This window comes from Lepidochelys kempii, chromosome 8, assembly GCF_965140265.1.
Source record: "Lepidochelys kempii isolate rLepKem1 chromosome 8, rLepKem1.hap2, whole genome shotgun sequence".
Lineage (NCBI taxonomy): Eukaryota > Metazoa > Chordata > Testudines > Cheloniidae > Lepidochelys > Lepidochelys kempii.
Window position 1 is genome coordinate 719,952 of NC_133263.1, and position 27,373 is coordinate 747,324.

General features: G+C 65.2%; 2 protein-coding genes across 6 annotated transcripts in view; one reads left to right on the top strand and one right to left on the bottom strand.

Annotated features, from left to right (window-relative positions):
- Positions 1-4,402: 4,402 nt before the first annotated feature.
- LOC140915469 (uncharacterized) overlaps positions 4,403-27,373 on the bottom strand; it is a 48,803-nt gene continuing 25,832 nt past the window's right edge. For 3 of the 5 annotated variants that reach the window (XM_073355070.1, XM_073355068.1, XM_073355067.1), the window contains one exon: positions 4,403-4,968. The gene's annotated coding sequence lies outside the window, so the exon portion shown is untranslated. Of the gene's footprint in view, positions 4,969-25,569; positions 25,833-27,373 lie in introns of those variants that run through there. The other 2 variants (XR_012160178.1, XM_073355069.1) reach the window with 2 other exon arrangements.
- Positions 10,943-12,886, top strand: LOC140916465 (alpha-2Da adrenergic receptor-like). Its single transcript, XM_073358108.1, has one exon. It carries the CDS (start codon positions 11,390-11,392, stop codon positions 12,719-12,721), a length of 1,332 nt encoding a protein of 443 aa, XP_073214209.1. The 5' UTR covers positions 10,943-11,389; the 3' UTR covers positions 12,722-12,886.

Sequence of the window (27,373 nt, forward strand, 5' to 3'; positions counted from 1 at the left end):
CGTTGCTAGGGGGCGCTGTGCCGCAGGGAGCAGGGTGAGGTCTGTCCCAATGCCCCAGGGCGTTGCTAGGGGGCGCTGTGCCGCAGGGAGCGGGGCGAGGTCTGTCCCAGGGCCCCAGGGCGGCACTAGGGGGCGCTGTGCCTCAGGGAGCAGGGTGAGGTCTGTCCCAATGCCCCAGGGCGTTGCTAGGGGGCGCTGTGCCTCAGGGAGCAGGGTGAGGTCTGTCCCAATGCCCCAGGGCGGCGCTAGGGGGCGCTGTGCCGCAGGGAGCAGGGTGAGGTCTGTCCCAATGCCCCAGGGCGTTGCTAGGGGGCGCTGTGCCGCAGGGAGCGGGGCGAGGTCTGTCCCAGGGCCCCAGGGCGGCGCTAGGGGGCGCTGTGCCGCGGGGAGCAGGGCGAGGTCTGTCCCAGGGCCCCAGGGCAGCACTAGGGGGCGCTGTGCCGCAGGGAGCGGGGCAGGGTCTGTCCCAGGGCCCCAGGGCGGCGCTAGGGGGCGCTGTGCCGCAGGGAGCAGGGCGAGGTCTGTCCCAATGCCCCAGGGCGTTGCTAGGGGGCGCTGTGCCGCAGGGAGCGGGGCGAGGTCTGTCCCAATGCCCCAGGGCGTTGCTAGGGGGCGCTGTGCCGCAGGGAGCGGGGCGAAGTCTGTCCCAGGGCGGCGCTAGGGGGCGCTGTGCTGCAGGGAGCAGGGCGAGGTCTGTCCCAGGGCCCCAGGGCGGCGCTAGGGGGCGCTGTGCCGCAGGGAGCGGGGCGAGGTCTGTCCCAGGGCCCCAGGGCGGCGCTAGGGGGCGCTGTGCCGCGGGGAGCAGGGCGAGGTCTGTCCCAGGGCCCCAGGGCGGCGCTAGGGGGCGCTGTGCCTCAGGGAGCGGGGTGAGGTCTGTCCCAGGGCCCCAGGGCGGCGCTAGGGGGCGCTGTGCCGCGGGGAGCAGGGCGAGGTCTGTCCCAGGGCCCCAGGGCAGCACTAGGGGGCGCTATGCCACAGGGAGCGGGGCGAGGTCTGTCCCAGGGCCCCAGGGCGGCACTAGGGGGCGCTGTGCCGCAGGGAGCGGGGCAGGGTCTGTCCCAGGGCCCCAGGGCGGCGCTAGGGGGCGCTGTGCCGCAGGGAGCAGGGCGAGGTCTGTCCCAGGGCCCCAGGGCGGCGCTAGGGGGCGCTGTGCCGCAGGGAGCGGGGCGAGGTCTGTCCCAGGGCCCCAGGGCGGCACTAGGGGGCGCTGTGCCTCAGGGAGCGGGGCGAGGTCTGTCCCAGGGCCCCAGGGCGGCGCTAGGGGGCGCTGTGCCGCGGGGAGCAGGGCGAGGTCTGTCCCAGGGCCCCAGGGCAGCACTAGGGGGCGCTATGCCACAGGGAGCGGGGCGAGGTCTGTCCCAGGGCCCCAGGGCGGCACTAGGGGGCGCTGTGCCGCAGGGAGCGGGGCAGGGTCTGTCCCAGGGCCCCAGGGCGGCGCTAGGGGGCGCTGTGCCGCAGGGAGCAGGGCGAGGTCTGTCCCAATGCCCCAGGGCGTTGCTAGGGGGCGCTGTGCCGCAGGGAGCGGGGCGAAGTCTGTCCCAGGGCGGCGCTAGGGGGTGCTGTGCTGCAGGGAGCAGGGCGAGGTCTGTCCCAGGGCCCCAGGGCGGCGCTAGGGGGCGCTGTGCCGCAGGGAGCGGGGCGAGGTCTGTCCCAGGGCCCCAGGGCGGCACTAGGGGGCGCTGTGCCTCAGGGAGCGGGGCGAGGTCTGTCCCAGGGCCCCAGGGCGGCGCTAGGGGGCGCTGTGCCGCGGGGAGCAGGGCGAAGTCTGTCCCAGGGCGGCGCTAGGGGGCGCTGTGCTGCAGGGAGCAGGGCGAGGTCTGTCCCAGGGCCCCAGGGCGGCGCTAGGGGGCGCTGTGCCGCAGGGAGCGGGGCGAGGTCTGTCCCAGGGCCCCAGGGCGGCACTAGGGGGCGCTGTGCCTCAGGGAGCAGGGCGAGGTCTGTCCCAGGGCCCCAGGGCAGCACTAGGGGGCGCTATGCTACAGGGAGCGGGGCGAGGTCTGTCCCAGGGCCCCAGGGCGGCACTAGGGGGCGCTGTGCCGCAGGAAGCGGGGCGAGGTCTGTCCCAAGGCCCCAGGGCGGCACTAGGGGGCGCTGTGCCGCAGGGAGCAGGGCGAGGTCTGTCCCAGGGCGGCACTAGGGGGCGCTGTGCCGCAGGGAGCGGGGCGAAGTCTGTCCCAGGGCGGCGCTAGGGGGCGCTGTGGTGCCTGGCCAGGGGTGGTGAAGGAGTTTGCAGGAGGTGGGTGCTTATTCTACTGTCCCTTCTCCCTGTAGCTTTCTACTTCACTTCCAGCGTAAGTGGCTGAGCACATTCCCATGTGCTGACCAGTAGCCGCTGTGTTTCAGCCCAGAGGCAGCTGCAGCCTCATCCCTGGGGCAGGGGCTTCATACTGACCCTTTGCTCTGCCCCAGAGAAGCAGGAGAGAGAGTCTGGGGTGGATGCTATAGTCACTGACCGACGGTGCTGCTCTTTGCTGAGCCCCCCAGCCAATGTGCCCCACCCCGCACAGCGGGCACCGGGCGGCAGGGAGCTTTTGAGAGGCTGGCTATGCGGGCCGGTGGGGTGTGCAGGCAGGTGGGGATCGAGCTGCCCTGCCAGCCTGGAGCAGCTGTGGAACAGGCTCCCAGCAGGGGGTGAGTGCGTGGGGAGGACGTCATGGCTCGGACATGGGCGAGGAACCTGTTTTCTCACTGAGCTGTGCCCTGGTCCCGAGGCTGCCTCCCCCTCGCTCTGTGCAAGGGCAGGACCCGCTTACTCTGGGCAGGTCCTGGGGCAGCTCAGTTCTCCCCATGGAGCTGGCGGCGGGGGCATTAGTTCGGGGGGATGCTGCTGCCAATCTGGATAGTGATATTCCTGGGATCCTGGGGGGCATCCGATCCACCCACCTCCCCAGGGCACTTGTGGGGCAGGTCTGCGAGCCAGTGAGGGTAGCATAGCAGTGCCCCAGGGAGCCTGTACCCTAGTGCCAAAGGCTGGGTAAATGGGGGAGGGAGGGATTAACATCCTGGGAATCCCACTAGCTGTGCAGGCTGCAGGGGGCCTGGTGGGGTCTGGTTCCCCCACGGTGGGGTCTGGGTTCGCCCTGTCCTGTTGTGCCCCCAAGGAGTAGATGCCATCAGACCTGCTGGCCCTGCCCAGGTACCAGGCAGTTACCCTGGCGAGTTCTCCTTATCCCCATGGAGATGGCCTCCAAGGTACCACGCGGCAGCTGTCCCTGGGCCAGGCTCACCCGCAGCGAACAGCCCTGGCTGGAAGCCAGTGGACATGGGGGCCGGGTAGGACCAAGGAAGCGGGCAAGGGACGCTGCATGGTTACTTCCGGCTACACTGCCAGGTGGGTGGAGCGGGGGGCAGGGCTGGCTGGGCGTTCCTGGCCCCCGCAAGGCTGATCAGAAACAGCCCCTCCCCGCCCTGTGGTCCGAGCAGCTCTGCCCAGCCCCACGGCTGGGCTCCCTTGGAGCTGCTGGCCTCCAGGCCAGGTGCGTTCACTGGAACCCTTCAGCGGCTGGGCTGTCCTGCTGCTTGGATTGTGGTGGTGCCTGGATACGGGGAAGCAGGCCCTGCCCTGGCAGCATTGCTCTGCAGTCAGACACGTGAGCCGGTTATCATCTCGCTGTCACAAGGCCGGAGCTCAGCCCAGACACTGCAAGGTCGCGCAGTCTATGGTGGAGCTGAAAACTGAACTGGGTCCCTGAGCCCCACCCGGTCCCTGGCCCACAAGGCCAAACGGGCAGACAGCTGTGAGCAGGGAGAGCCGGCAGTTGCTGGCAGTCCCATGACAAGCTTTCTCCTGCAGGACCGCAGGCCAGTGCCTTCTGCTGCGCCAGAGTGAGCCCTCAGTGCAGCTGGGGAGCAGAGAGCCATGGAGCCCAGCATAAAGGTACCACAGGCTGGGGGGCCTGCAGCCGGGCAGAGGTGCTGAGCCTGTCACTGCAGCACCCGTCAGGCCCTGGACCCAGGCTGGGCTTTCGTGGTGGAAGGAGCAGGGGGTTCTGGCATCAGTGCAGCCAAGCTGCAGCACGGGGGGTGTGCCTGGTAGGACCCCTGTCCAGGGTGCTACCTGATGTGTTGGGGTCCCACTGCGTCCGCCCGTTCCACCAGCCTGGCTTCCCTCCCCCTGTCCTTGCTGTGCCAGGCCCTCCAGCCTTCCCTAGCGCACACACAGGTAAGGCCACAGCCAGACGCAGACTGAAATCAACTCTGTGGGAAGAGTCAGCCCAGGGATATATCCAGCACTCATGTGCACATCTCCTCTGGGGTGTAAACCCAAAATAATATTGTCTTGCGCTGTTCAGAGAGATTTGCACAATGCAAGCTCATAAAAATCTCCCCCTCCCTCAAGGTGGAGAGATGCACAGCTTTTTGCCTCCCCAGGTGTGAATTGCACAAACTGGGTTTTGAAAAGAACAAGAAATAAGTTTATTAACTACAGAAGGTAAATTTTAAGTGGATATAAGGGATAGCAAACAGAACAAAGCACACAAACTAAGCTTCATACACTGCAGAAACAGGTCACACATCGTAATTTCTCACCCTAAACGTTGTTTAGAAAGGTTGTAGACTTTTTGCAGCTCAGAGTTCCAGTTATGTCTCTTTACAGGCTAGACCCCTGGTCTCAGCCTAGACTCAGCCCTTGCCTTCCCGTAGCTTAGTTCCTTGGTTTCTGCAAGTGCTTTCAACCATCTCCCTTCTTGGATGGGGAGGTAAATGGAGAGTGCTGAATGCCTTGCTTCCCAGCTTTAAAGATAATTTACATAAGGCGGGAAGCCTTTCTTTCCAGTGGAAAAGTACCAGCAGTGTCCAAGGTGTCAGAGCAACCATGAGACGATGTTTATTTGCAAGGTCCACAGGAAGGAACTCCTGGGAAGATGGGGGATCCACATCTTTGAAGACTCATTGTCTTTTCCTAATGGCCCATTAAGGCTGATTGCTTACTGTCTGCTTTCCCAAGCACACAGTTGTAACTGGTACCTAGAAAATATTCCTAACTTTAGATACAGAAATGATACATGCATACAAATTGGATAAACATATTCAGTAAATCATAATTTTTCAATGACACCTCACATGACCCATATAGTATAAAACAGATCTTAGTTGTACCCTATTCATATCATAACAAGACGTCTCTGAAGAATATGGGGTGTCACATCACAGGGGACTCCTGCGGAAAGGAGCAGTGCCCCACGGAGTCAGCGCTGACCGCAATGCCCTACAATGCACTCTGCTTGTCCCTGGTGCTGCCAGCTGCTGCGGGCACGTTATGGGATGGCTGCAGAGTGCTCCACAACGCTCTGTACATGGCGCCCAGCCCAAAGTGGCTGCAGGAGCAACAGGGCTGGCTGAAAGGGGTCCTGGCAGCTGGTGCCCACCCGAACCACCTGCACCTGGAGCCAGCTGCTGATTCCGCCATGTGGCCAGCGACGCTTGGGCTGGGCTAGCCAGAGCCGGCCAAGGGTCCTGTGGCGTGAGTGTTCCCCTCTGTAAGACACGGGCCCTTCCTGTGTCCCCAGCAGCCACCCAGCTCCCCACAGAGGCAGGGCGGTGTGAAAGTAGAATGAATTATTTTGAAATTATAAAAGAAATGCTTCTTGAAGAGTTTGTTGAAATATAATTGTCAGGAAGAGAAACATTAAGGAGTGTGAGACAATGGGTCCTCAAACTAATTAACTTAGAGCTCCTACTGAGCTAGGAGATTGGTAAACGTTAGTATGCAAATAAGATACGTATGTATATTTGTCAGCTTCTGCTTCCTTTTGTCTCCTATGTTAAATTGGCTTTGGCTTCTTTGTATAAATAAGTTAGTTTGAGCTTTTGCAGGGGGCTCACATCTATCTGGGTGCATTGGCAAAGCACTTTGGTAATAAACAGAGTGGTCTGACAAATTCAGTGAGTCTTGAATCTGACTTTGACAGCGGGAAAGGCCATTCCAAGTCCATGGAGGAGATCCAGGCTGCCAAGAAGGTAATCAGCCCCCATGGGATGCTCCGTGCCGGGAGAGGTGGGAGGGGTTCTGAGCAGGGACTCCATGCCCATCCAGGGCTTGTTCTCCCTGGGTGGGGAGGCCTCTGAGTGAGGACCCACACTGAGCCAGGCTGGTTCTCCATGGGGTTGGGGGGGCTCTGAGGACTCACACCGGACTGGGCTGGTTCTCCATGGTGGGGGGGAGGGGGCTCTGAGGACCCACACTGGGCCGGGCTGGTTCTCCATGGCGCTGGGGGGCTCTGAGGACCCACACCGGGCTGGGCTGGTTCTCCATGGTGGGGGAGGGGGGGCTCTGAGGACCCACACCGGGTCGGGGTGGTTCTCCATGGTGGCGGGGCGGGGGGCTCTGAGGACCCACACCGGGCCGGGCTGGTTCTCCATGGCAGGGGTTTCTGAGGACCCACACCGGGCCAGGCTGGTTCTCCATGGTGGGGCGGGAGGCTCTGAGGACCCACACTGGGTCGGGCTGGTTCTCCATGGCGGGGCGGGGGGCTCTGAGGACCCACACCGGGCCGGGCTGGTTCTCCACGGTGGGGGGCTTTGAGGACCCACACCGGGCCAGGCTGGCTCTCCATGGCGGGGCGGGAGGCTCTGAGGACCCACACCAGGTCGGGGTGGTTCTCCATGGCGGGGCGGGGGGCTCTGAGGACCCACACCGGGCCAGGCTGGTTCTCCATGGCGGGGGGCTCTGAGGACCCACACCGGGCTGGGCTGGTTCTCCCCTCCCGCGGGTTGGGGCTGGCGGGGCTCTGGCTCTGCGGCCCGTGCGGTGCGCTCCGTGCTCTCTTCCCAGGCGTTCCACACGCCCCAGACGTCTCTCCCCAGCCAGGAGGACGCCAGCGGCTCCCAGGTACCTGCCGTCTCCTTCGCTGCCTCAGCCCCGAGGAGCCTGCCCTGGCCAGGAACCAGGCGGACCCTGCTCCCGGGCCATGTGCCTGGCAAGCCTCAGGTGGGTCTGGATGCACCCACAAGGACCCCGAGCCCAGAAAGGGGCCAGGAGCTTCTAGAGGGGCATGGGCTGAGGATGGCCAGGCAGTGCCATGGGTGGGGGCTGAGGGTGGCTGGACAGTGCCATGGGTGGGGGCTGTGACAGGGCTGTGACCGGGTGGGGGCTGAGGGTGGCAGGACAGAGTCATGGGTGGGGGCTGAGAGTGGCAGGGCAGTGCCCAGGCGGGGGCTGAGGGTGGCAGGACAGAGACATGGGTGGGGGCTGAGGGTGGCCGGGCAGTGCCCAGTCGGGGGCTGAGGATGGCCAGGCAGTGCCATGGGTGGGGACTGAGGGTGGCAGGACAGAGCCATGGGTGGGGGCTGTGACAGGGTTGTGACCGGGTGGGGGCTGAGGGTGGCAGGACAGAGCCATGGGTGGGGGCTGAAAGTGGCAGGGCAGTGCCCAGGCGGGGGCTGAGGGTGGCTGGGCAGTGCCATGGGTGGGGGCTGTGACAGGGCTGTGACCGGGTGGGGGCTGAGGGTGGCAGGACAGAGTCATGGGTGGGGGCTGAGAGTGGCAGGGCAGTGCCCAGGCGGGGGCTGAGGGTGGCAGGACAGAGACATGGGTGGGGGCTGAGGGTGGCCGGGCAGTGCCCAGTCGGGGGCTGAGGATGGCCAGGCAGTGCCATGGGTGGGGACTGAGGGTGGCAGGACAGAGCCATGGGTGGGGGCTGAGGGTGGCCGGGCAGTGCCCAGGCAGGGGCTGAGAGTGGCTGGGCAGTGCCATGGGTGGGGGCTGTGACAGGGCTGTGACCGGGCGGGGGCTGAGGGTGGCAGGACAGAGCCATGGGTGGGGGCTGAGAGTGGCAGGGCAGTGCCATGGGTGGGGGCTGAGAGTGGCAGGGCAGTGCCCAGGTGGGGGCTGAGGGTGGCTGGGCAGTGCCATGGGTGAGGGCTGTGACCGGGCGGGGGCTGAGGGTGGCAGGACAGAGCCATGGGTGGGGGCTGAGGGTGGCCGGGCAGTGCCCAGGCGGGGGCTGAGGATGGCCAGGCAGTGCCATGGGTGGGGACTGAGGGTGGCAGGGCAGTGCCCAGGCGGGGGCTGAGGGTGGCAGGACAGAGACATGGGTGGGGGCTGAGGGTGGCCGGGCAGTGCCCAGTCGGGGGCTGAGGATGGCCAGGCAGTGCCATGGGTGGGGACTGAGGGTGGCAGGACAGAGCCATGGGTGGGGGCTGAGGGTGGCCGGGCAGTGCCCAGGCAGGGGCTGAGAGTGGCTGGGCAGTGCCATGGGTGGGGGCTGTGACAGGGCTGTGACCGGGCGGGGGCTGAGGGTGGCAGGACAGAGCCATGGGTGGGGGCTGAGAGTGGCAGGGCAGTGCCATGGGTGGGGGCTGAGAGTGGCAGGGCAGTGCCCAGGTGGGGGCTGAGGGTGGCTGGGCAGTGCCATGGGTGAGGGCTGTGACCGGGCGGGGGCTGAGGGTGGCAGGACAGAGCCATGGGTGGGGGCTGAGGGTGGCCGGGCAGTGCCCAGGCGGGGGCTGAGGATGGCCAGGCAGTGCCATGGGTGGGGGCTGAGGATGGCCAGGCAGTGCCATGGGTGGGGACTGAGGGTGGCAGGGCAGTGCCCAGGCGGGGGCTGAGGGTGGCAGGACAGAGACATGGGTGGGGGCTGAGGGTGGCCGGGCAGTGCCCAGTCGGGGGCTGAGGATGGCCAGGCAGTGCCATGGGTGGGGACTGAGGGTGGCAGGACAGAGCCATGGGTGGGGGCTGAGGGTGGCCGGGCAGTGCCCAGGCAGGGGCTGAGAGTGGCTGGGCAGTGCCATGGGTGGGGGTTGTGACAGGGCTGTGACCGGGCGGGGGCTGAGGGTGGCAGGACAGAGCCATGGGTGGGGGCTGAGAGTGGCAGGGCAGTGCCATGGGTGGGGGCTGAGAGTGGCAGGGCAGTGCCCAGGTGGGGGCTGAGGGTGGCTGGGCAGTGCCATGGGTGAGGGCTGTGACCGGGCGGGGGCTGAGGGTGGCAGGACAGAGCCATGGGTGGGGGCTGAGGGTGGCCGGGCAGTGCCCAGGCGGGGGCTGAGGATGGCCAGGCAGTGCCATGGGTGGGGGCTGAGGATGGCCAGGCAGTGCCATGGGTGGGGACTGAGGGTGGCAGGACAGAGCCCAGGCGGGGGCTGAGGGTGGCCGGGCAGTGGGCAGTGGCCGGGGTGGGGTGCCTGCCCCATGGAGGTGGCTGTGTCAGCCCTTAGCCTGTTTCCTTTGCGCCCCTAGGACACGTCTGTGCCTCGTGCTGCCCAGCCAGAGCAGACCTGAGGGGCAGGAGCTGCCCACGTGCTGGTGGCAGGACGTGTCCCTAGCTGGCGCCCGCGGTGCATGTGTTGCCAGGGCAATGTCTGTCTGTCTGTCCATCCTGTCTGGCAGTGTTCCCCCCTCGCTATTCACTCCCTGCCAGGGCAATCAGTGCAGAGGGGGTGCCGGGGCGCTGCCCCCTCGCCCACTGGGGGGCTGGGCTTTCCCCTCTGCTTTTCAACCCTTTCCGCCCTCCCGCCACTCCCTGCCATGCCTGGCATGGTGGGTATGGCTGCCACACAGAGCCCTGTCCACCCTGCTCTGCGCACACCGGGACCTCAGCAGCCCCCCGGCCGGCCAGAGAGGTGCCCTGGAAACAGTTTGAGCCCTCCCCACTCCACAGTGTCACAGAAAGGGCCCCTCCCCAGCTCCCTGCGCTCCCCTCCCCAGCTCCCCATGCCCCCTCCGCCCAGCTCCCCACGCCCCCACCCAGCTCCCTGCATCCCGTCCCCAGCTCCTGGTGTCCCCTCCCACGCCCCACGCCCAGCTCCCCACGCCCCCCGCCCAGCGCCCTGCGCTCCCCTCCCCAGCATCCGGTGCCCCCTCCCCAGCTCCCTGTGCCCCCCGCCCAGCTCCCCACGCCCCCCGCCCAGCTCCCTGCACCCCGTTCCCCAGCTCCCCATGCCCCCCACCCAGCTGTCCGTGCCCCCTCCCCAGCATCCGGTGCCCCCTCCCCAGCTCCCTGTGCCCCCCGTCCAGCTCCCTGCACCCCCCTCCCCAGCATCCGGTGCCCCCCCCCAGCTCCCTGCACCCCGCCTCCCCAACTCCCAGTGCCCCCCATCCAGCTCCCTGTGCCCCCTCCCCAGCTCCCTGACCCCCCTCCCCAGCTCCTGGTGCCCCCGCCCAGCTCCCCACACCCCCGTCCAGCTCCCAGGGCCCCCCACCCAGTTCTCTGAGCCCTGTGTCCCATCTCAGGCTGGGATGGATGCAGAGGAGCCCCAGGGCTGTTCCCCATGTGGCCCCCACCCCCAGCAGGGCCCCAGGGCTGGGCAGAGCTCAGACCCCAGACCCACTGCCCCAGGCCAACCCCCAAATGCCCCCCAGAGTGCAGGGACCCAGAGCTGCGGCTGCTGCATTCCCATTCATGCCAATGGCTGAGGGGGTTGTCCAGCAGGGAGCTGCAGACAGCCCTGGCAGTGCCCAGGGTCCCCTGAGGACTGGCAGTGTGCGCTCCTCCTAGCCCAAACCAGCTGCCCCCAGCCCCCAATTTGGGCAACCCTCCGCCAATGTGCGGGGATGGGGGGGTCAGCCAGGCAGAATCCCACCTTGGGGCCCTTTCCTGCTGTGCTGCACCCCCAGTATCATCCCCCCACTGGGCCCCTCCCGCTCAGGTATTGTCCCCCCCACTGCGCAGCCCCAGTATTGCCCCCCACTGGGGCCCTCCCCCTTGCATATTGTCCCCCTATTGTGCTCCCCCAGTATCATCCCCCCACTGGGCCCCTCCCCCACACCTCAGGTATTAGCCCCCCACTGCAATCCCCTTGGTATCACCCCCCCTCTGTAGCTCCCCAGTCCCTCCCCTCAAGTATTGTTCCCCCCCACCAGCTTTGCCTAGGTCCCAGTATCATCCTCCTGCTCTGCCCCTCCCCCCATTATTGCCCCCCTTGGGGCTGGAGGTGCCCAGTGCCCTGGGGGCAGGGGGCATGGCAGGAACTCCCGGCCCCTTTAAATGTTGGCAGCAAACTTCCTCCCCATTGCCGGCAGCTGCTTGGTCTCCAGCCAGTTATGTCAGCCCCTCCCTCCGGTCCTGGGGCTGGGCCCAGGCTGCTCAGAGCTGAGGGCTCTGCTGGAGCAGTGCTGCCGGGATCCACATGCCCCTGGCCCGCTGCACGCTGGCTCCCACAGCAGGAGGGGACGGGAAGGAAGAGGGCAGCAGCCCTCGGGAGGACAGACCTTTCCAGCACCTGGGTGAGACCCCCACTGGCTCTGCTGCGTGCTGGGACCACCCCCTCCCCCTGGGGCACTGGAGACATCTGACCACGGCACCGTGCCATCTGGGCACCCAGGCCAGGCAAGGCAGCGCTGGGCTGGCCCCGCTCCTCTGGCATACACGGGGCTGTCGGCAGGTGAGGACACTGCAGCCTGCCAGGCGGGCATGGGCTGTGCTGCCCCCTCCCACGGGCAGCTCCCTGCATGGAGGGTCCGGCCTGGCCTGGGAATGTAGCTGGGATGGAGAAGGCCAGCACCGCCCCTGCTCCCCTCAACACATCAGGAAACGGCAGCAGAGGGCAGCTGGGGGTGGCTCCACACTCCCCCCTGGCCTCGGCGCTCATCCTGCTGGCCGTGCTCTCTGTCATCCTGGCCACGCTGCTGGGCAACGCGCTGGTGGTGGTGGCCGTCTGCACCAGCCGAGCCCTCAAGGCCCCGCAGAACCTCTTCCTGGTGTCCCTGGCTTCGGCTGACATCTTCGTGGCCACCCTCATCATCCCCTTCTCCTTGGCCAACGAGCTGCTGGGCTCCTGGGGCTTCGGCAGCCTCTGGTGCAGCCTCTACCTGGCGCTGGACGTGCTCTTCTGCACCTCCTCCATCCTGCACCTGTGCGCCATCAGCCTGGACCGCTACTGGGCCGTCACCAGGGCCGCCAGGTTCAACCTCCAGAGGAGCCGCAGCAGAGTCAAGGGCATGATCGGTGCCGTGTGGGCCATCGCTGGCCTGGTCTCCCTGCCGGCCCTGTTCACGGCCCAGCCACAGGCCAAGGAGTGCCTGCTGAACGACGACACCTGGTACGTGCTGGCCTCCTGCACCGCCTCCTTCTTCGCCCCCTGCCTCATCATGCTCGCTGTGTACTGCAGGATTTACTACATCACCAAGCACAGGTGCTCCGGCATCATCTCCGCCAGGCCTGGCATGGGCCAGCGCCCCTCCCCCGCCAGCTCCTGCTTGCCCACTGCCACCCGGAGCCCTGCAGAGCGGGACGCAAGCACAGAGCAGGGCAGCCACTGTGCCCACAAGCTGGGGCCAGCTCGTCCCTCCAGGCAGTGGGCGGAGGAGGAGGCCAATGGTGCCAATGCCAGCCTGAGAAGGCCCAGGAGGCCTTCCTGGGCAGTGGCTCGAGGCCCCCGGCGGTGGAGTGAGCAGCAGAGCATGTCCATCTCCAGGAGCCGGCTGGTGCAGGTGCGGGAGCGCAGGTTCACCTTTGTCCTGGCCCTGGTGATCGGTGCCTTTGTCCTGTGCTGGTTCCCCTTCTTCTTCACCTACAGCCTGGGGTCGCTGTGCGGGGATGGCTGCCGCATCTCCAAGCCCCTCTTCAGCTTCTTCTTCTGGATTGGCTACTGCAACAGCTGCCTCAACCCAGTCATCTACACAGTCTTCAACAGGGACTTCCGCAGAGCCTTCCGCAGAGCCTTCCGCAGGCTCCTCTCCAAGGCCCCGCACTGCCCCCGCCCTGGGCTGGACCCTGGCACTGCTCCCCCGCCGGGCCAGACCCCAGCAAGGCCCCTGCACCACTGCCCCGTGCTGGGCTGAGATAATTTCCAGCTGGGTACCAAACTGCTCTTGGCCTCCAGACCCCGTGCTGGAATTATGGGTTCGGTGGCCCAGGCTGTGAGCGGAGGGGGGCTGGAAACTCTAGCTGCCAATTTTAGTTTTCAGGTATTTTCAAAAATGCAGATTTTGGGTATTTTAATAAAAGAGACTGAATCACAGGCCAGGCCTGGCTCTTGGGCAGGGCCGGTCCCCAGCATCCGGCTCCTGGGCTGGGCCCGGACTGCACCAGCTGGCTCTTGGGCTGGGCTGGGGCTCCATTTCTGGTTCCTGGTCCAGGCTGGGCCCATGGGGTCCCAGGCAGCAGCTGAGCACTGGCATGAGCACCCCTGGGGGAAGGGTGCCCCAGAGGCAGCACTGGGAGCAGGAGCTCTCTCTACCCTGGTATCCAGGGGCACACAGGGAGAAGCCTGAATCTGAGCCCTGGCGGGGAGGGTGTGGGGGTCTCACAGTCCCAGGGTGGAGGTGTTTGGGCGTAGCCTGGCCCTGGAGATCAGGCAGCAGACTGGTCCTGTGCTTGGCCTAGGGGACCAATGGCCCCCATGGGCGTCCCCTCCATCTGCCCCAAAGGCCCTATTCTCTCTGCAGCAGGCTCTGCTCGGCAGAGAATGGCCGTGCGCTTGGACTCGGCCCGAGTGCCCTGCAGTGTGGGGAGGGCTTGGCGCAGGGAGGGACACGTCCAGCGGCTCGGGGAGCCCTGGCGTGTCCTGCCCCTCCGGTGTGGGGCAATTATCTTGGCAGGTTGGAGCCAGGCCTGAGCCTGCCCTGGTCAGCCCCTCCTACAGGAGGGGGAGGGGGTTCTGAGCCCTAGGGATTCCTGCAGGCTGTTCCAGAGGGACACAGGAATGCCCAGTCCTGGGTCCTGTCACTGACAGAGACCAGCACCAGATGCTGCAGAGGGAGGTGCCAGATCCCTGCAGCTGACAGGGAGGGGGAACCTGCCCACAGAGTTAGCAGCTGGCTCGTGCCCTGGAGCTGGTCATTACAGAGTAAAAACATGGCCCTTCTGTTTTTACTCTCTAATGTCCATGGCTGTTCTCATTGGCCAGGGCAACAGCTGAGTCTGCCCTGAAGCCTAGTTTTCTCTTGGGCCCCAATGCTCTCTTGTGGCAGGGAGTTCCACAGGCTAACGGTGTGTGGTATAAACTGTGCTGCCCCCCAGGTGGGAACAAGGCCCCAGGAGCTGTTCCCTGCCCACCTCATGGGCTTGGGCAGAGCGTAGCCCAAATTACCCAGCTGCCCAGAGGCCGGGTTACCCCACGTCCGGGCTTCCAGACACGGCCCCTTTTCTCTGGCTGGAAGGTTTGTCAAATAACGGGCAATGTCCAGGCTTTCCACAGAGCAGAGTGCTGATTGGTCCCTCCCCTGCCTCTGCGGCTGATTGGTCCATTCCCCTGCCGCCACAGCTGCCAGCTCTGCCCACCCAGGGCCCGGCTCCCAGCCCTGGGGAGGGAGGTCCCGGCAAGGAGGCGCTGACTGACAGCTGGTGCTGCACCCCGGGCTTGCACCAGCCGCCCTGCCACCGTGACAGGGAGTGACGCTGGCCTCCGCCTCCAGCGAGTCACCCCACCACAGATACCCCCCAGCTATGCCCCCAGCTCCCCTCCCCGAGGCAGTGTCCTCTCTGCGGGAATCCGAATACGGGAACCCCAGGCCCCAGCTCGCTGTGCCGCAGCCCCTCTGCAGGAGTTCAGAGCTGCCAGGAGTGGCTGGGCGGGGGGCACAGGAGCGGCTGAGGCACGGTGGGGCAGAAGGGGGCTTCAGGAGAAGTCCCTCAGGCCTGGGGGAACAGGGGCAGCAGCTCACAGATGCATGGCCCCGTTTTCTGGCCTTGGGTCCAGCTCAACAGCCATTTTTGGGCTCTGGACGGAGAGCAGGGCCTGGAACGGGGCGCACACCACAAGTGGCTCCAGAGAGGGAGCTGGGCTGGCATGACGGCACCACGGCTGGGCCCTGTCACCAGCCTAGCACCTGGGGCTCTCCTGAGACCCTAAATAGCGGCGTGGGGCTGGGACACCCCCCCATCTCTGAGCAGCAGGAGGCCAGGTGACCCCCTCCCCAGCCTCCGGGCGGCAAGGAGTCAGCCACTCTGGCTCCATGGCTCACCCACCTGGGCTGTTTCCCATCGCCCAGCAGGGTAGCTTCCTGGGGAGATCTGCTTCCCCAAAGTGTGCGTGTGTGGGGGCAGATAACCATGCCCCCAGGTCCCCTCTCTGGAAGGCCCTGTCTCCACGGGGACGGGGTTCTGGCAACAGCTGAAACGTGCGTCCTGTAAACATCTCAAAGGGAAAGTCTCTGAGCAGCTGCCAGCGCCCAAGGGTGCAGGGAGGGGTCAGCCCAGGCAGGCCAGGGGAGCGGGGCCTGAGGAAGCTGGGGTAGTGATGCTTGGGACTGTGCCCGCCAGGGGCAGCATGTGACATCAGTGCAAGGTTTGCTCAGGAGATTGCTCTGTAGGACTTCCCTGCCCCCACCTCCCACATGCCCAGCCCTAAACCCTACCCCTACCACTCACCCCCCAGGTCTGAACTGGGCCAGGACAGGGTCTGCACTAAGCCTACACTGTGCAGGCCAGGGCTGAACCCAAAGCTAGGACTGAAGCTGGGCTGGGTCAATTAGGGGCTGGGCTGCAATCATGGCCAGGCTGGTTGGGGGCTGGTCTGAGATCGGGGCCAGGCTGGGCTAGCTGGGGGCTGGGCTGCAATCAGAGCCCGGCCTGGCTGCTCAGCTCAGACATGCAGGGGTCAGTCACCGTCCAGCTTCTCCAGCTTCGTAGCTCAAAATAGAAAATCCCCAAGCATCAAATCTTCCTCTGGCTAAAACCAGCTGCCAGCGCGGAAGTTTGGATCCCGTGGAAACAGGCCCAGCTCCAAGATCCTGGCTGCTCCAGTTCCCAGGCCCTGTGGTGCGGCAGGGTGGGCTCGGCGCCAGGGAACAATCCCTTGTCCCATGGGGAGCAGGATCAGCTTCCTCCACAGCCTCCAGTGTCCCCGCATGCTGCCCGCCCGGCCAGGCACACCCAGAGACTTCCCAGGCTGGGTGTGCGTGGAGGGGCCAAGTCTCGATCCTGGCTGGAGCTTGGGGAACTTTGTACCTGCGCATCCAGCTCTTCCCCATTCGGCTCCCTGAGAGCATCCTGCCCCGATGGGACCGGCAGCCGACCAAGCATCCGTTGGTCCCGCAGCCCCTGCTGCTCTGAAAGGGCAGAGGTGGCTCCCTCCAGCTGCTCAGTCCCTCCCTGAGCTCCAGCTCCCAGCACCAGCTGCTCCAGGGCTCGGGCGCTAACCAGGGAGCGAGTCATCACCAGGTTCTGGCACCTGGGCAGCTGATGGGGTGCGCCCGCAGAGACGCAGAGGCCAAGTGAGGGTGTGACAGCCCCCAGGCAGGGGGTTTTTTGGGTGGGCATAGGGGGCAGATCCTGCTCTGGGCCCCCTTAGCCCACGTGGCCCTGTATGCAGGCGAGGTAGCGGGCCACGTTGGTGTAGATGCTGGGCTTGTCCTGCTCTCCACAGCCCACGCCCCAGCTGACAATCCCGTGCATCGTGGCCCGGCCCTGCTCCTCACACACCAACGGCACGGCAGAGCCTCCCTGTAGCACAAGGGGACCAGTCAGAGGAGGCAGGCCCCGCTCCATCACTCAGAGCAGCTGGCAGGCCTGGGGCTGGCCCCTCCCCATGGGCACCATGGCATTGGGGAACCCTGCAGTGCAGTCAAAGGGGGCTAATGGCACTGGGGGTGGGCGTGGCAGACAGGAGCCCCGCTGGCACTGGGGGTGGGTGCGGCAGATGGGGGCCCCTGATGGCTTTAGGGTGGGCACAGCAGGGAGAGAGAGGGCATACCAGTGCCCTTGGGAAATCAGCCCCTGGCTCTCCCCTTTGAGGCGGATTCCCCAAGGATGAGCCAGCGCCACCCTGCCGCACACTGCCAGTCACCGGCAGCGAGTTGGAGAGCAAGGCCCGCTTGTGTGAATCAGGTGCAGAGGGTGGTCTGTCTCATGGGGGTGCCCAGGGCTCCTCCCCCTGGCATGGGGGTGCCCAGCACTGGGTGGGGGTGCTCAGGGTAGCGTGACAAAGCAGTGTCTCAGCTCACAAAGGGGCTGCTGGAGAGGCTGCCCCTTCCTCCAGATCGGAGCCAGATGGGAGCTGACCCGCCCCCAGCACCTCTTGCTCAGCTGTCTCACCTGGCAGGCGTCGGTGCCCCCCTCCAGGTAGCCGGCACATAACATGTCCGCGGTGACCCTGGCCCCATGCAGCCCGGGGGAGCGGCACTGCTCGTGGGGGATAATGAGGAGCACAGCTTCCTGCAGGTACTCGGAGAGCACCCCAGCCCCTGCCCGGGAGCTGTGTCGGGACGCCGGGCAGTGGGGGGGGTCTCCGCGGGGTGGGGCGGGGGGAGGTCTGCGTGTCGGGACGCCGGGCAGTGGGGGGGTCTCCACGGGGGGGGGCGGTCTGTGTGTCGGGACGCCGGGCACTGGGGGGTCTCTCGGGGGGCGGGGGGAAGGTCTGCGTGTCGGGACGCCGGGCACTGGGGGGTCTCTCGGGGGGCGGGGGGAGGTCTGCGTGTCAGGACGCCGGGCAGTGGGGGGGTCTCCACGGGGGGGGGGCGGTCTGCGTGTCGGGACGCCGGGCAGTGGGGGGGGGTCTCTGTGGGGGGGGCGGGGGGAAGGTCTGCGTGTCGGGACGCCGGGCACTGGGGGGGTCTCCGCGGGGGGGAGGTCTGCGTGTCGGGACGCCGGGCACTGGGGGGGTCTCTCGGGGGGGCGGGGGGAAGGTCTGTGTGTCGGGATGCTGGGCAGTGGGGGGAGTCTGAGCAGGGGGGGGCGGGGGGAAGGTCTGCGTGTCGGGACGCGGGGCACTGGGGGGGTCTCCGCGGGGGGGGGAGGTCTGCGTGTCGGGACGCCGGGCACTGGGGGGTCTCTCGGGGGGGCGGGGGGAAGGTCTGTGTATCAGGACGCCGGGCAGTGGGGGGGGGGGTCTCCGCGGGGGGGGCGGGGGGGAGGTCTGCGTGTTGGGACGCCGGGCACTGGGGGGTCTCTGTGGGGGGGGGGCGGGGGGGAGGTCTGCGTGTCTGGACGCCGGGCACTGGGGGGTCTCTCGGGGGGCGGGGGGAAGGTCTGTGTGTCAGGACGCCGGGCAGTGGGGGGGTCTCTCTGGGGGGGGGCGGGGGGAGGTCTGCGTGTCGGGACGCCGGGCACTGGGGGGTCTCTCGGGGGGCGGGGGGAAGGTCTGCGTGTCGGGACGCCGGGCACTGGGGGGTCTCTCGGGGGGGCGGGGGGAAGGTCTGCGTGTCGGGACGCCGGGCAGTGGGGGGGGTCTCGGGGGGGCGGGGGGAAGGTCTGCGTGTCGGGACGCCGGGCACTGGGGGGGTCTCTCGGGGGGGGGGCGGGGGGAAGGTCTGTGTGTCGGGACGCGGGGCACTGGGGGGGTCTCCGCGGGAGGGGGGGGAAGGTCTGTGTGTCAGGACGCCGGGCAGTGGGGGGGGTCTCCGCGGGGGGGGGGCGGGGGGGAGGTCTGCGTGTTGGGACGCCGGGCACTGGGGGGTCTCTCGGGGGGCGGGGGGAAGGTCTGCGTGTCGGGACGCCTTTGCTTTGGGCTGGATGGACTGGGGACTGTTTGCTCCGCGTAGCAGTGGGCGCAGCCCCTGCCCTGCACAGCGCCATGATGTCCCTGCTGCTGGTTCTGCTGCTCAGTCCGGGGGCAACCGTCCCGGCAAGGTGCCCCCCCCCCCGAGGATCACAACAATTCACTCTGGCTTCAACCCTCCCTCATGCCCAGCGCCCCCAAGCTGCTGACCCCCAGGCCCCTCCGACCATGACCCCCAGTCCCTCCCTGCCCCATGCAACCTTAATCCCCAAAGCGTCCCACTGGACCCTGGCTAGTCCTGGCTCACAGTGCCCAGGTCAGGCCTGTGGCCTGGATCGCTGAGTGTAGGGCTAGGAGCCACCCCCGGCTCGCTGGGGCAATTCACATCAACTCTGTGTAGCACAGTGAGTGTGTGCCCATGGGACCCTCCCCTCCCCCGCTAAGTGTGTGCCCATGGGACCCTCCCTTCCCCCGCTAAGTGTGTGCCCAAGGGACCCTCCCTTCCCCCGCTAAGTGTGTGCCCAAGGGACCCTCCCCTCCCCCGCTAAGTGTGTGCCCAAGGGACCCTCCCCTCCCCCGCTAAGTGTGTGCCCAAGGGACCCTCCCCTCCCCCGCTAAGTGTGTGCCCATGGGACCCTCCCCTCCCCCGCTAAGTGTGTGCCCAAGGGACCCTCCCCTCCCCCGCTAAGTGTGTGCCCAAGGGACCCTCCCCTCCCCCGCTAAGTGTGTGCCCAAGGGACCCTCCCTTCCCCCGCTAAGTGTGTGCCCAAGGGACCCTCCCTTCCCCCGCTAAGTGTGTGCCCATGGGACCCTCCCCTCCCCCGCTAAGTGTGTGCCCATGGGACCCTCCCCTCCCCCGCTAAGTGTGTGCCCATGGGACCCTCCCCTCCCCCGCTAAGTGTGTGCCCATGGGACCCTCCCCTCCCCCGCTAAGTGTGTGCCCAAGGGACCCTCCCCTCCCCCGCTAAGTGTGTGCCCAAGGGACCCTCCCCTCCCCCGCTAAGTGTGAGCCTTCGGAATCTCCCCTCCCCTCGTCCGCTGAGCATGAACATCTTCCCCAACCCCTCTGAGCCAAGGCACTGCCCTACATAAGGCACGTCCCCCACTTGGGCCCCCAGCCATGGCAGGAGGCTGCTCTCCTGGGTCTGCCCTTCCCAGCACAGATGCACCCCAGAGCCTGCCGCCCACTAAAGCTCTCCCTGCTGTGCCCCCCCCCCAGGGCTGGCCCTGCATGCCGACCCCGGCTTCCTTCCTTGCCAGCACCCGCACCTGTGAGACTGGGGGCCCTGGGGCGACCTGGTGCTACGTGGGGGGCCAGCCCAGAGGGATGCTCTGACCTGGCTCCAGCTGGAGAGGGACAGTCCAGGCAGCCGCTGGCCCTGGCTCCTGCTCTCAACTCCTCTCTGGCCAGGGACGGCCCCTGCTTTGCCCCCCCGAGAAGGGGGCATGAGGCCCCCCGGGGGGGAAGAGCTGGACGGCCACAGAGAGCAGCAGCACCTCAGAGCCAGGCGCGTGCTAGGCCCTGTCCCCAGGGGCACACAGGACGGGCACCCGCGGCCAAGGCTCGCTGCACGTGCTCACTGGGTTCTGTCCCGCAGGGCCGGGGTGCCAAGCCCCCGCCGAGGATGAAGGGCGAGGGTGAGTGTCTGTCATGGGTGAGAGCAGCTCCAGCCTGGCGCCTGGGGGTCCTGGATGCCAGAGCACGTGCCCGCTGCTGCCTGGGCCTGCCCACACCAGGGGCTAGAGGGGCTGCCCTGGGGGAGGTCACTGGCACGAGCACAGGGCAGCAGAGGCAGCCCCTGGGAGCAGTTCCCCCCGGGGCTGGGGCAGGGCTGGGAACTGGTTTCCACTAGGTGAGATGGGGGCAGAGGGAGACTGTCCATCCCTCCCTCCTGCCAGGGGTGGGGGAGAGAAGGGGCCTGAAGCCCCCCGGGGGGGACTGTTTCAGGGCAGCTCTGCTTCTGCCCTTGCCTTGCATTGACAGCAGCCAGTGGGGAGCCCTGCCACTTCCCCTTCCGCTACCAGCGCAAGATGCACCATTCCTGCCTCCGGGACGGCCTGCATGGCTGCCAGTCCTGGTAAGAGCCTTCTGCCCCGTCCTTGCACCCCAAACGCCAAAGAAGGGCCCTGCTTCGGCCCTCATCTGCGGGAGGGTGACATCCCGACAGAGTGCTCTTGGGCAGAGTGTGGGGGCAGGCAGGACAGCTGCCCTCTCCATGCCCACGAGCAGCCCCAGGCGGGAGAGGCAGGGAGACCAGAGCCCTCTGGGGAGCTGGGATTCACATCCTTGGGGTAGGGCTTCGGCCTCAGGGCGAGGGCACAGTGCCTGGCACCACCACAGGCCCCTTGGGCAGCATGTTCCACGCAATGCCCAGAGAGCTCCCGTCTAGCCAGGGACCAGGCCAAGCACGCTGTCGCTCCTCCTCACTGTCGCCTCCCACGGCAGGTGTGCCACCACCAAGAACTACGACCGGGACCACAAGTGGACTCGCTGTGGGGAGGACAAGAGACTGACTGGTGCGGCGGCCAATGCAAGCCCAAGTGACCCCTCCGGGAGGGTGGGAGGGGAATAAGATTTCCCTGCTCCAGCCACATGTCCCACTGCCCTTCGCTAACCCACCCAGGATCGGGCTTAGGGAAAATGGCATCCTGGGTGAACTTGTATTTTAGCACCTCTGCACCCCTAGCCCCCACGGGCATGGTGCTCCCCCATTGTCCCCCTGTGGGCATGATGCCCCCCATTGCCCCTGGGGGTGCCCCACCCCCGTGAACCCCTAACCCCTGCACCCATGTGGGGAAAGTGACTTGGATGCACAGATGGATCTGCTGGCATTGCTGCTCACTCCCCCGCCCCCGAACGCTGCTCCTCCAGCCCACGCGCCCCTAGGGGGCTGTGAGGGGGGAGTGAGGCGCGCTGCCAGGGCTCCCTGCAGCCAGGTCACTTTCCCTGCCTAAGGGCAGGGCAGAGAGCAGCAGCTCCTGATGCCTCAGCCCAGCCCAGGTGGGAAAAGTGAGCTGGATGGCCAGAGCGCTTGGTGTTGCTCCTCCCCACCCCCAGCCCCCTGGGGGGCACAGAGGAATGTTGGCGGTGGGACGAGCAGCATCTGTGCATCACCACTCACCCCCCCCACCCCATGTTCCTCCGCCGGGAGGAAGCAGGGAGAAATCTGGGCACTCTCCCCCCGCGGCGCTCCCCTGCCAGCCGGGAGCAGTTTCTGTCTTTACGCTGACAGCACCCCCTTGGCTATGGTGTCCCTGGGCGGTCACCCGGGGTCGCCCAACCCTAAGTCAGTCCTGGACCCACAACAGGCTCCACCGGCCCCTCCCACTGCTCTACCCAGACCAGCTCCCTCCCAGGCACTCGTCCAGGCCTCAGGGCTAGGTCCCGGCAGGGCCTGGTGATCCTGGCCCTGGCGCCCCCCCAGCCTAGAGCCGTTGTACCTGCACCCTCTGGGGCCTCCAGTGTCACGGAGTCCCCGGGCGATGCTCTGGGACTGCTCCCCATAAAGCCAGGCAGGACTCTGGGGCAGTCTCCTCTCTGGGAGCAGCCTGTCTGCAGGACACGCAGCTCACCCGGCTTCCACCTTCCCGGGTCTGACCTCGGAGCATTCAGCCTCCTCTGCCCCTCCGTGCGCTTCCCCCAGCAAGTCCGCCCAGGAGGGGTCCTGGGGGGGCCAGAGGGTCCTGCCCCCCAACTCCACAGTCAGACGGGACTCTCAGCCAGTCAGTAACACAGGAGGTTTATTAGACGACAGGAACATGGTCTAACACAGAGCTTGCATGTGCAGGAAACAGGACCCCTTAGTCAGGTCCATCTTGTGGGGCAGGGAGGCTAGAGCCCCATCTGGCCCTCCCTCCATTTCCCCAGCCAGCTCCAAACTGAAACTCTCCCACCCTTCCTCTGGCCTTTGTCTCTTTCCCAGGCCAGGAGGCCGCCTGATCTTTTTGGTTTCAGAGTAACAGCCGTGTTAGTCTGTATTCGCAAAAAGAAAAGGAGTACTTGAGGCACCTTAGAGACTAACCAATTTATTTGAGCATGAGCTTTCGTGAGCTACAGCTCACTTCATCGGATGCATACCGTGGAAACTGCAGCAGACATTATATACACACAGAGATCATGAAACAATACCTCCGCCCACGCCACTGTCCTGCTGGTAATAGCTTATCTAAAGTGATCATCAGGTGGGCCATTTCCAGCACAAATCCAGGTTTTCTCACCCTCCCACACAAATTCACTCTCCTGCTGGTGATAGCCCATCTTTTTGTTCTCCAACCCCTTCAGTTGGCACCTTTGCAGAGGAGGGGCCCAGGCCACCAGTTGCCAGGAGACAGTTCATTCTCTGTGCAGACACCATCACACTGGCCCTCTGCTCTGCAACAATCACACCCCCTTATCCCACCACCTAGATACTTAAGAAAGGCATAGGGGAAACTGAGGCACTCACACAGTATTCAGAGGAAACATTAAGAACATTCCCACTTCCTCACATCCAGCACAGCTGACTCCGCTCTCTGTCTGCAGATCCCTGCAAGCTGAACCCCTGAGAGAATAGGGGTGTGACGAAGTGGGACTGTTCTTAATGGTTCCTCTGAATAGTGTGGGGGTGCCTCAGTTTCCCCTAGGCAGTTCTTAAGTATCTAGGTGGTGGGATAAGGGTGTATGATCCTTGCAGAGCCCTAGAGGGCAGGTGTGTGTAGGGATCGGGACACAGAGAATGGCCGAGACCCTGTTTCCTGGCCACTGATGGCCTGGGCCCTTCCCCCCTGCAAGGTGAGAGCTAAAGGGTTGGAGAACAAAGGAATCCGGTGCCCTCCTGGCCTGGGAAAGGGACAGAGGAGGAGGGGCCGGAGAGAGTTTCAGTTTGGGGCTGGCTGGGACATGGAGTGAAGGGCAGACGTGGTTGTCTGGCTCACGGCCCCCCCAAAATGGACACAGCTGAGGGGTCCGGTTCTCTGCACCTACAAGCTCTGTGTTAGACCATGTCCCTGTCGTCTAATAAACCTTCTGTTTTACTGGCTGGCTGAGAGTCCCGTCTGACTGCGGAGTTGGGGGGCAGGACCCTCTGGCTCCCCCAGGACCCCACCTGGGCAGACTCGCTGTGGGAAGCGCACAGAGGGGCAGAGGAGGCTGAATGCTCTGAGGTCAGGCCCAGGAAGGTGGAGCCGGGTGAGCTGTGTGTCCTGCAGACAGGCTGCTCACAGAAAGGCGACTTCCCCAGAGTCCTGACTGGCTTCATGGGGAGCAGTTCCAGAGCATCGCCCAGGGACTCCATGACAGGGTGGGATTTAACCAGGGCTGCTGGGGGGCAGGGATGGCGGGGGCTGTGTCTGGGTGTGCTCCAGGGTGACAGCAGGGTCCTGATAGACAGGAAGTCCTGTGCCCCAATCTCATTGCCCCCGTGCGCTGCACCAGCTCCTTCCCCTTTCGCTGTCTCAGTTTCCCCACCTGTAAAATGAGAGTGCTGGGCCTGGGGGATGAGCTGGTGAATGTTCACGAAGGGCTGAGGAATGGTCCCAGCTCCCCCCAGCCCTGGGTTGGGAGAGCAGTCTGCACTGCACGGCCACAGAGGGCCAGCCCTGGGGCGCTGTGACCCTGTCTTTGCCCACTGCCCAGCAACCAAACAAGGACTCACCCCACCAGAATAGCGAGGGGCTACAAGGCAACTGGCAGGGCCGGGCTGGCCTTCCCCTTGCCCTGGAGCTGGCAGCTCCTGGGAGATGCCCCTTGCCAGCCGAGACCGGCTTGCTGCTGTCGGGGTGCTAGGCTGTGGCATGGGGAAAGAGCACTGCCCTGACCTGGCCAGGGCCAGCATCTGCCTGGCTCCTGCTCTTGCCTGGCTGGAATATGCAGCCATAGAAGCAGACTGCAGTGCCAAGGCCCACTTGCCCCACAAGCGACGCCAGCAGATCACCTCAGCGCCACACCTGGGGCAGGGCAAGGCTCAGGGCTTGTCTGACGTGCACCTGGCTGAGCTAGAGCCTGTCTTGGGGAGGCAGCTCTGCAAGCCACGGGAACTGCAGCCTTGCACAGACAGTGGGGTCAGCAGCAAGGAGGGTCGGTGCTCCATTGCCCCAGGGAAGGAAGCCCCTGCCCCTGGGCACCCAAGGCAGGGCTAGGCTGTCCCATGCTGGGCACCAAGCATACCCCGGAGGGCATGCCCTGCCCTGCATGTCTGGCTGCCCATTGTGCTGCAGCCCCTGTGCCCCCTGCCTTCTGTGCCCGCGTCCGTCACTGCTGCTCCTGGAAAGAGCAGAGGACTTGCCCAGGCCGGCCTGGTGTGAGGGAGGTGCCAAGTGACTCCCCTCCCCCCCCGGCCCTGAGCAGGAGGCAGCCGGGAGCCAGTGAGCAGGAAGAAGAATCTTACTCAGCAGTGCTCTGTGGGTGCTGGGTGGGGAGGTGGGGCTGCAGGCCCAGCCCAGCCCCCCAGCGCTGCACACACGGAGCCCTGTTGGCACAGCTGCTAAAACCCCCCTCATGTGAGCTGGTCCTCCTGTGCTCGGCCTCCCTGCGGCCCTAACTGCCGTCACTGGCCTCTTGCCTGTCTGCTTGCCCCTGTGCTCGGTGGAGCGGGGCCCTGGCGAGCCTCAGTCTTCTCCCACTCATGCCAGATGGTTCTCTGGGAAGCTATTAAGCCCCTCTGCCACCCCAGAACCCTCAGCGGGCCAAGCCGTGCCAGCAGAGGGGACCTCCCGGTCTGGGCTGCTGCATCGCATTCCCTGCCTGGCTGCAGCCCAGCCCCGAGGCCCATGGAGGCTCTGCTCTGGCAGGGCAGCCGCCACTGGACACTCCCCATGCTGAAGTCCTAGAGCAGCGGGTTGAGGAAGCAGTTGAGGCTGGCGAGGGCCATGCCCGCACGCTGAGCGGTGCCGGTGAAGCGCGGGAGCCCGGGAGCCTGGGCGCTGGGATGACGTCCATCTGCCCAAGGTGTGCAGGGCATGGACGAGGTGGAAGGGCAGGAAGCAGAGGGCCAAGAGGCCAGGCACCAGCAGGATGGAGCAGAGGGAACGTTGTTTCAGGGCCCGGGCCCTGGCCGAGGAGTTGCTCAGGTTGAGGATGCGCCAGACGATGGCCATGTAGCAGGCCAGGATGATGAGGAAGAGGAAGAAGCCCAGTGCGGCGGAAGCCAGGGCCGTGGCTGCCAGCTTCCTGCTCCATACGCGGGCAGGGAAGTTTCCCATGCCGTCTGTGCATGCATCTGGGAAGCGGTTGGTCACGGAGCCAGACGAGAAGACAGTCAACAGCCTGACCCCAATCAGTGGCCAGATGGCGAGGGACAGAGCCACCCGGCCCAGCAGCCTCTGGGCTGCAGGTAAGTGGGCAGGGTGCAGCACGGCCAGGTAGCGTTCCAGGCATATGCAGACCAGCAAGAGGGTGCAGCTGCATGTGTTGGCCAGGAAGAGGGCATTGGTGGCTTTGCACAGGCCATCCTCGAAAGGCAGGTGTGACGAAGTGGGGCTGTTCTTAATGTTTCCTCTGAATAGTGTGGGGGTGCTTCAGTTTCCCCTAGGCAGTTCTTAAAAAGAAAAGGAGGACTTGTTTGCGACAGGGAAGCCTGGCTGTTTAAAAATAGCCAGAGCTTCGCGAACCAGCTGAGCGGCGGAGAACCAGCTGAGCAGCGGGGACAGCAGAGCAGCACACAGCAGGAGTTTGCCTGGGAGTTCGCCTGGAGGGAGCCCAGTGAGGCTTACGTCTTGCAAACCGCTCTGAGGAAGCTCATAGTAGGAAGGTGATATGGAAGGGGGGGGTTCAGCTGTTGTGACCTGCACTGGATGTGCCATGTTTGTCTTTCTTCCACAGGACAGAAGCGACTTTGTCTGTACAAAGTGCAAGCTGGTCTCCATATTGGAAGAGAAGATTGAAGGTCTGGAGCAACAGATAACAACCCTGCGTTGCATACGGGAAACTGAGGATTTCCTGGACGAAACTCAGGATAGGCTTCTAGGGGCACAAAGCTCTACAGATATAGAGCAGGTTGCACAGAGGAGCCAAGAGACCAGTGAAGAAGCTTGGCAACATGTGACCTCCAGAAGAGGTAAGCGGAATGTCCGGGTTCCAGTAACACAGACACAGGTAACTAACCGCTTTCATGTTCTCTCCACAGGTACCGTTGCGGAGAGTGGACCAGATGATATGTCTGGGGCGAGAAAGCAGAAGGAGACTCCGCTGGTTGGAAGGCATGAGATGCGCTGTCCTGAGGTTGGGGGTTCCACGACCACCACCCCCAAGAGGAGAAGGCGGGTGGTGGTGGTCGGGGACTCTCTCCTCCGGGGGACTGAGTCATCTATCTGCCGCCCTGACCGGGAAAACCGAGAAGTCTGCTGCTTGCCAGGGGCTAAGATTCGTGATGTGACGGAGAGACTGCCGAGACTCATCAAGCCCTCGGATCGCTACCCCTTCCTGCTTCTCCACGTGGGCACCAATGATACTGCCAAGAATGACCTTGAGCGGATCACTGCGGACTATGTGGCTCTAGGAAGAAGAATAAAGGAGTTGGAGGCGCAAGTGGTGTTCTCGTCCATCCTCCCCGTGGAAGGAAAAGGCCTAGGTAGGGAGCGTCGAATCGTGGAAGTCAACGAATGGCTACGCAGATGGTGTCGGAGAGAAGGCTTTGGTTTCTTTGACCATGGGATGGTGTTCCATGAAGGAGGAGTGCTGGGTAGAGACGGGCTCCATCTTACGAAGAGAGGGAAGAGCATCTTTGCCAGCAGGCTGGCTAACCTAGTGAGGAGGGCTTTAAACTAGGTTCACCGGGGGAAGGAGACCAAAGCCCTGAGCTAAGTGGGAAAGCGGGATACCGGGAGGAAGCACAGGCAGGAATGTCTGTGAGGGGAGGGCTCCTGCCTCATACTGGCAATGAGGGGCGATCAACAGGTTATCTCAAGTGCTTATATACAAATGCACAAAGCCTTGGAAACAAGCAGGGAGAACTGGAGGTCCTGGTGATGTCAAGGAACTATGACGTGATCGGAATAACAGAGACTTGGTGGGATAACTCATATGACTGGAGTACTGTCATGGATGGTTATAAACTGTTCAGGAAGGACAGGCAGGGCA

Excerpts from the sequence above, each read along its gene's own strand:
- LOC140916465 (XM_073358108.1), top strand. The coding sequence starts at position 11,390 with ATGGAGGGTCCGGCCTGGCCTGGGAATGTAGCTGGGATGGAGAAGGCC.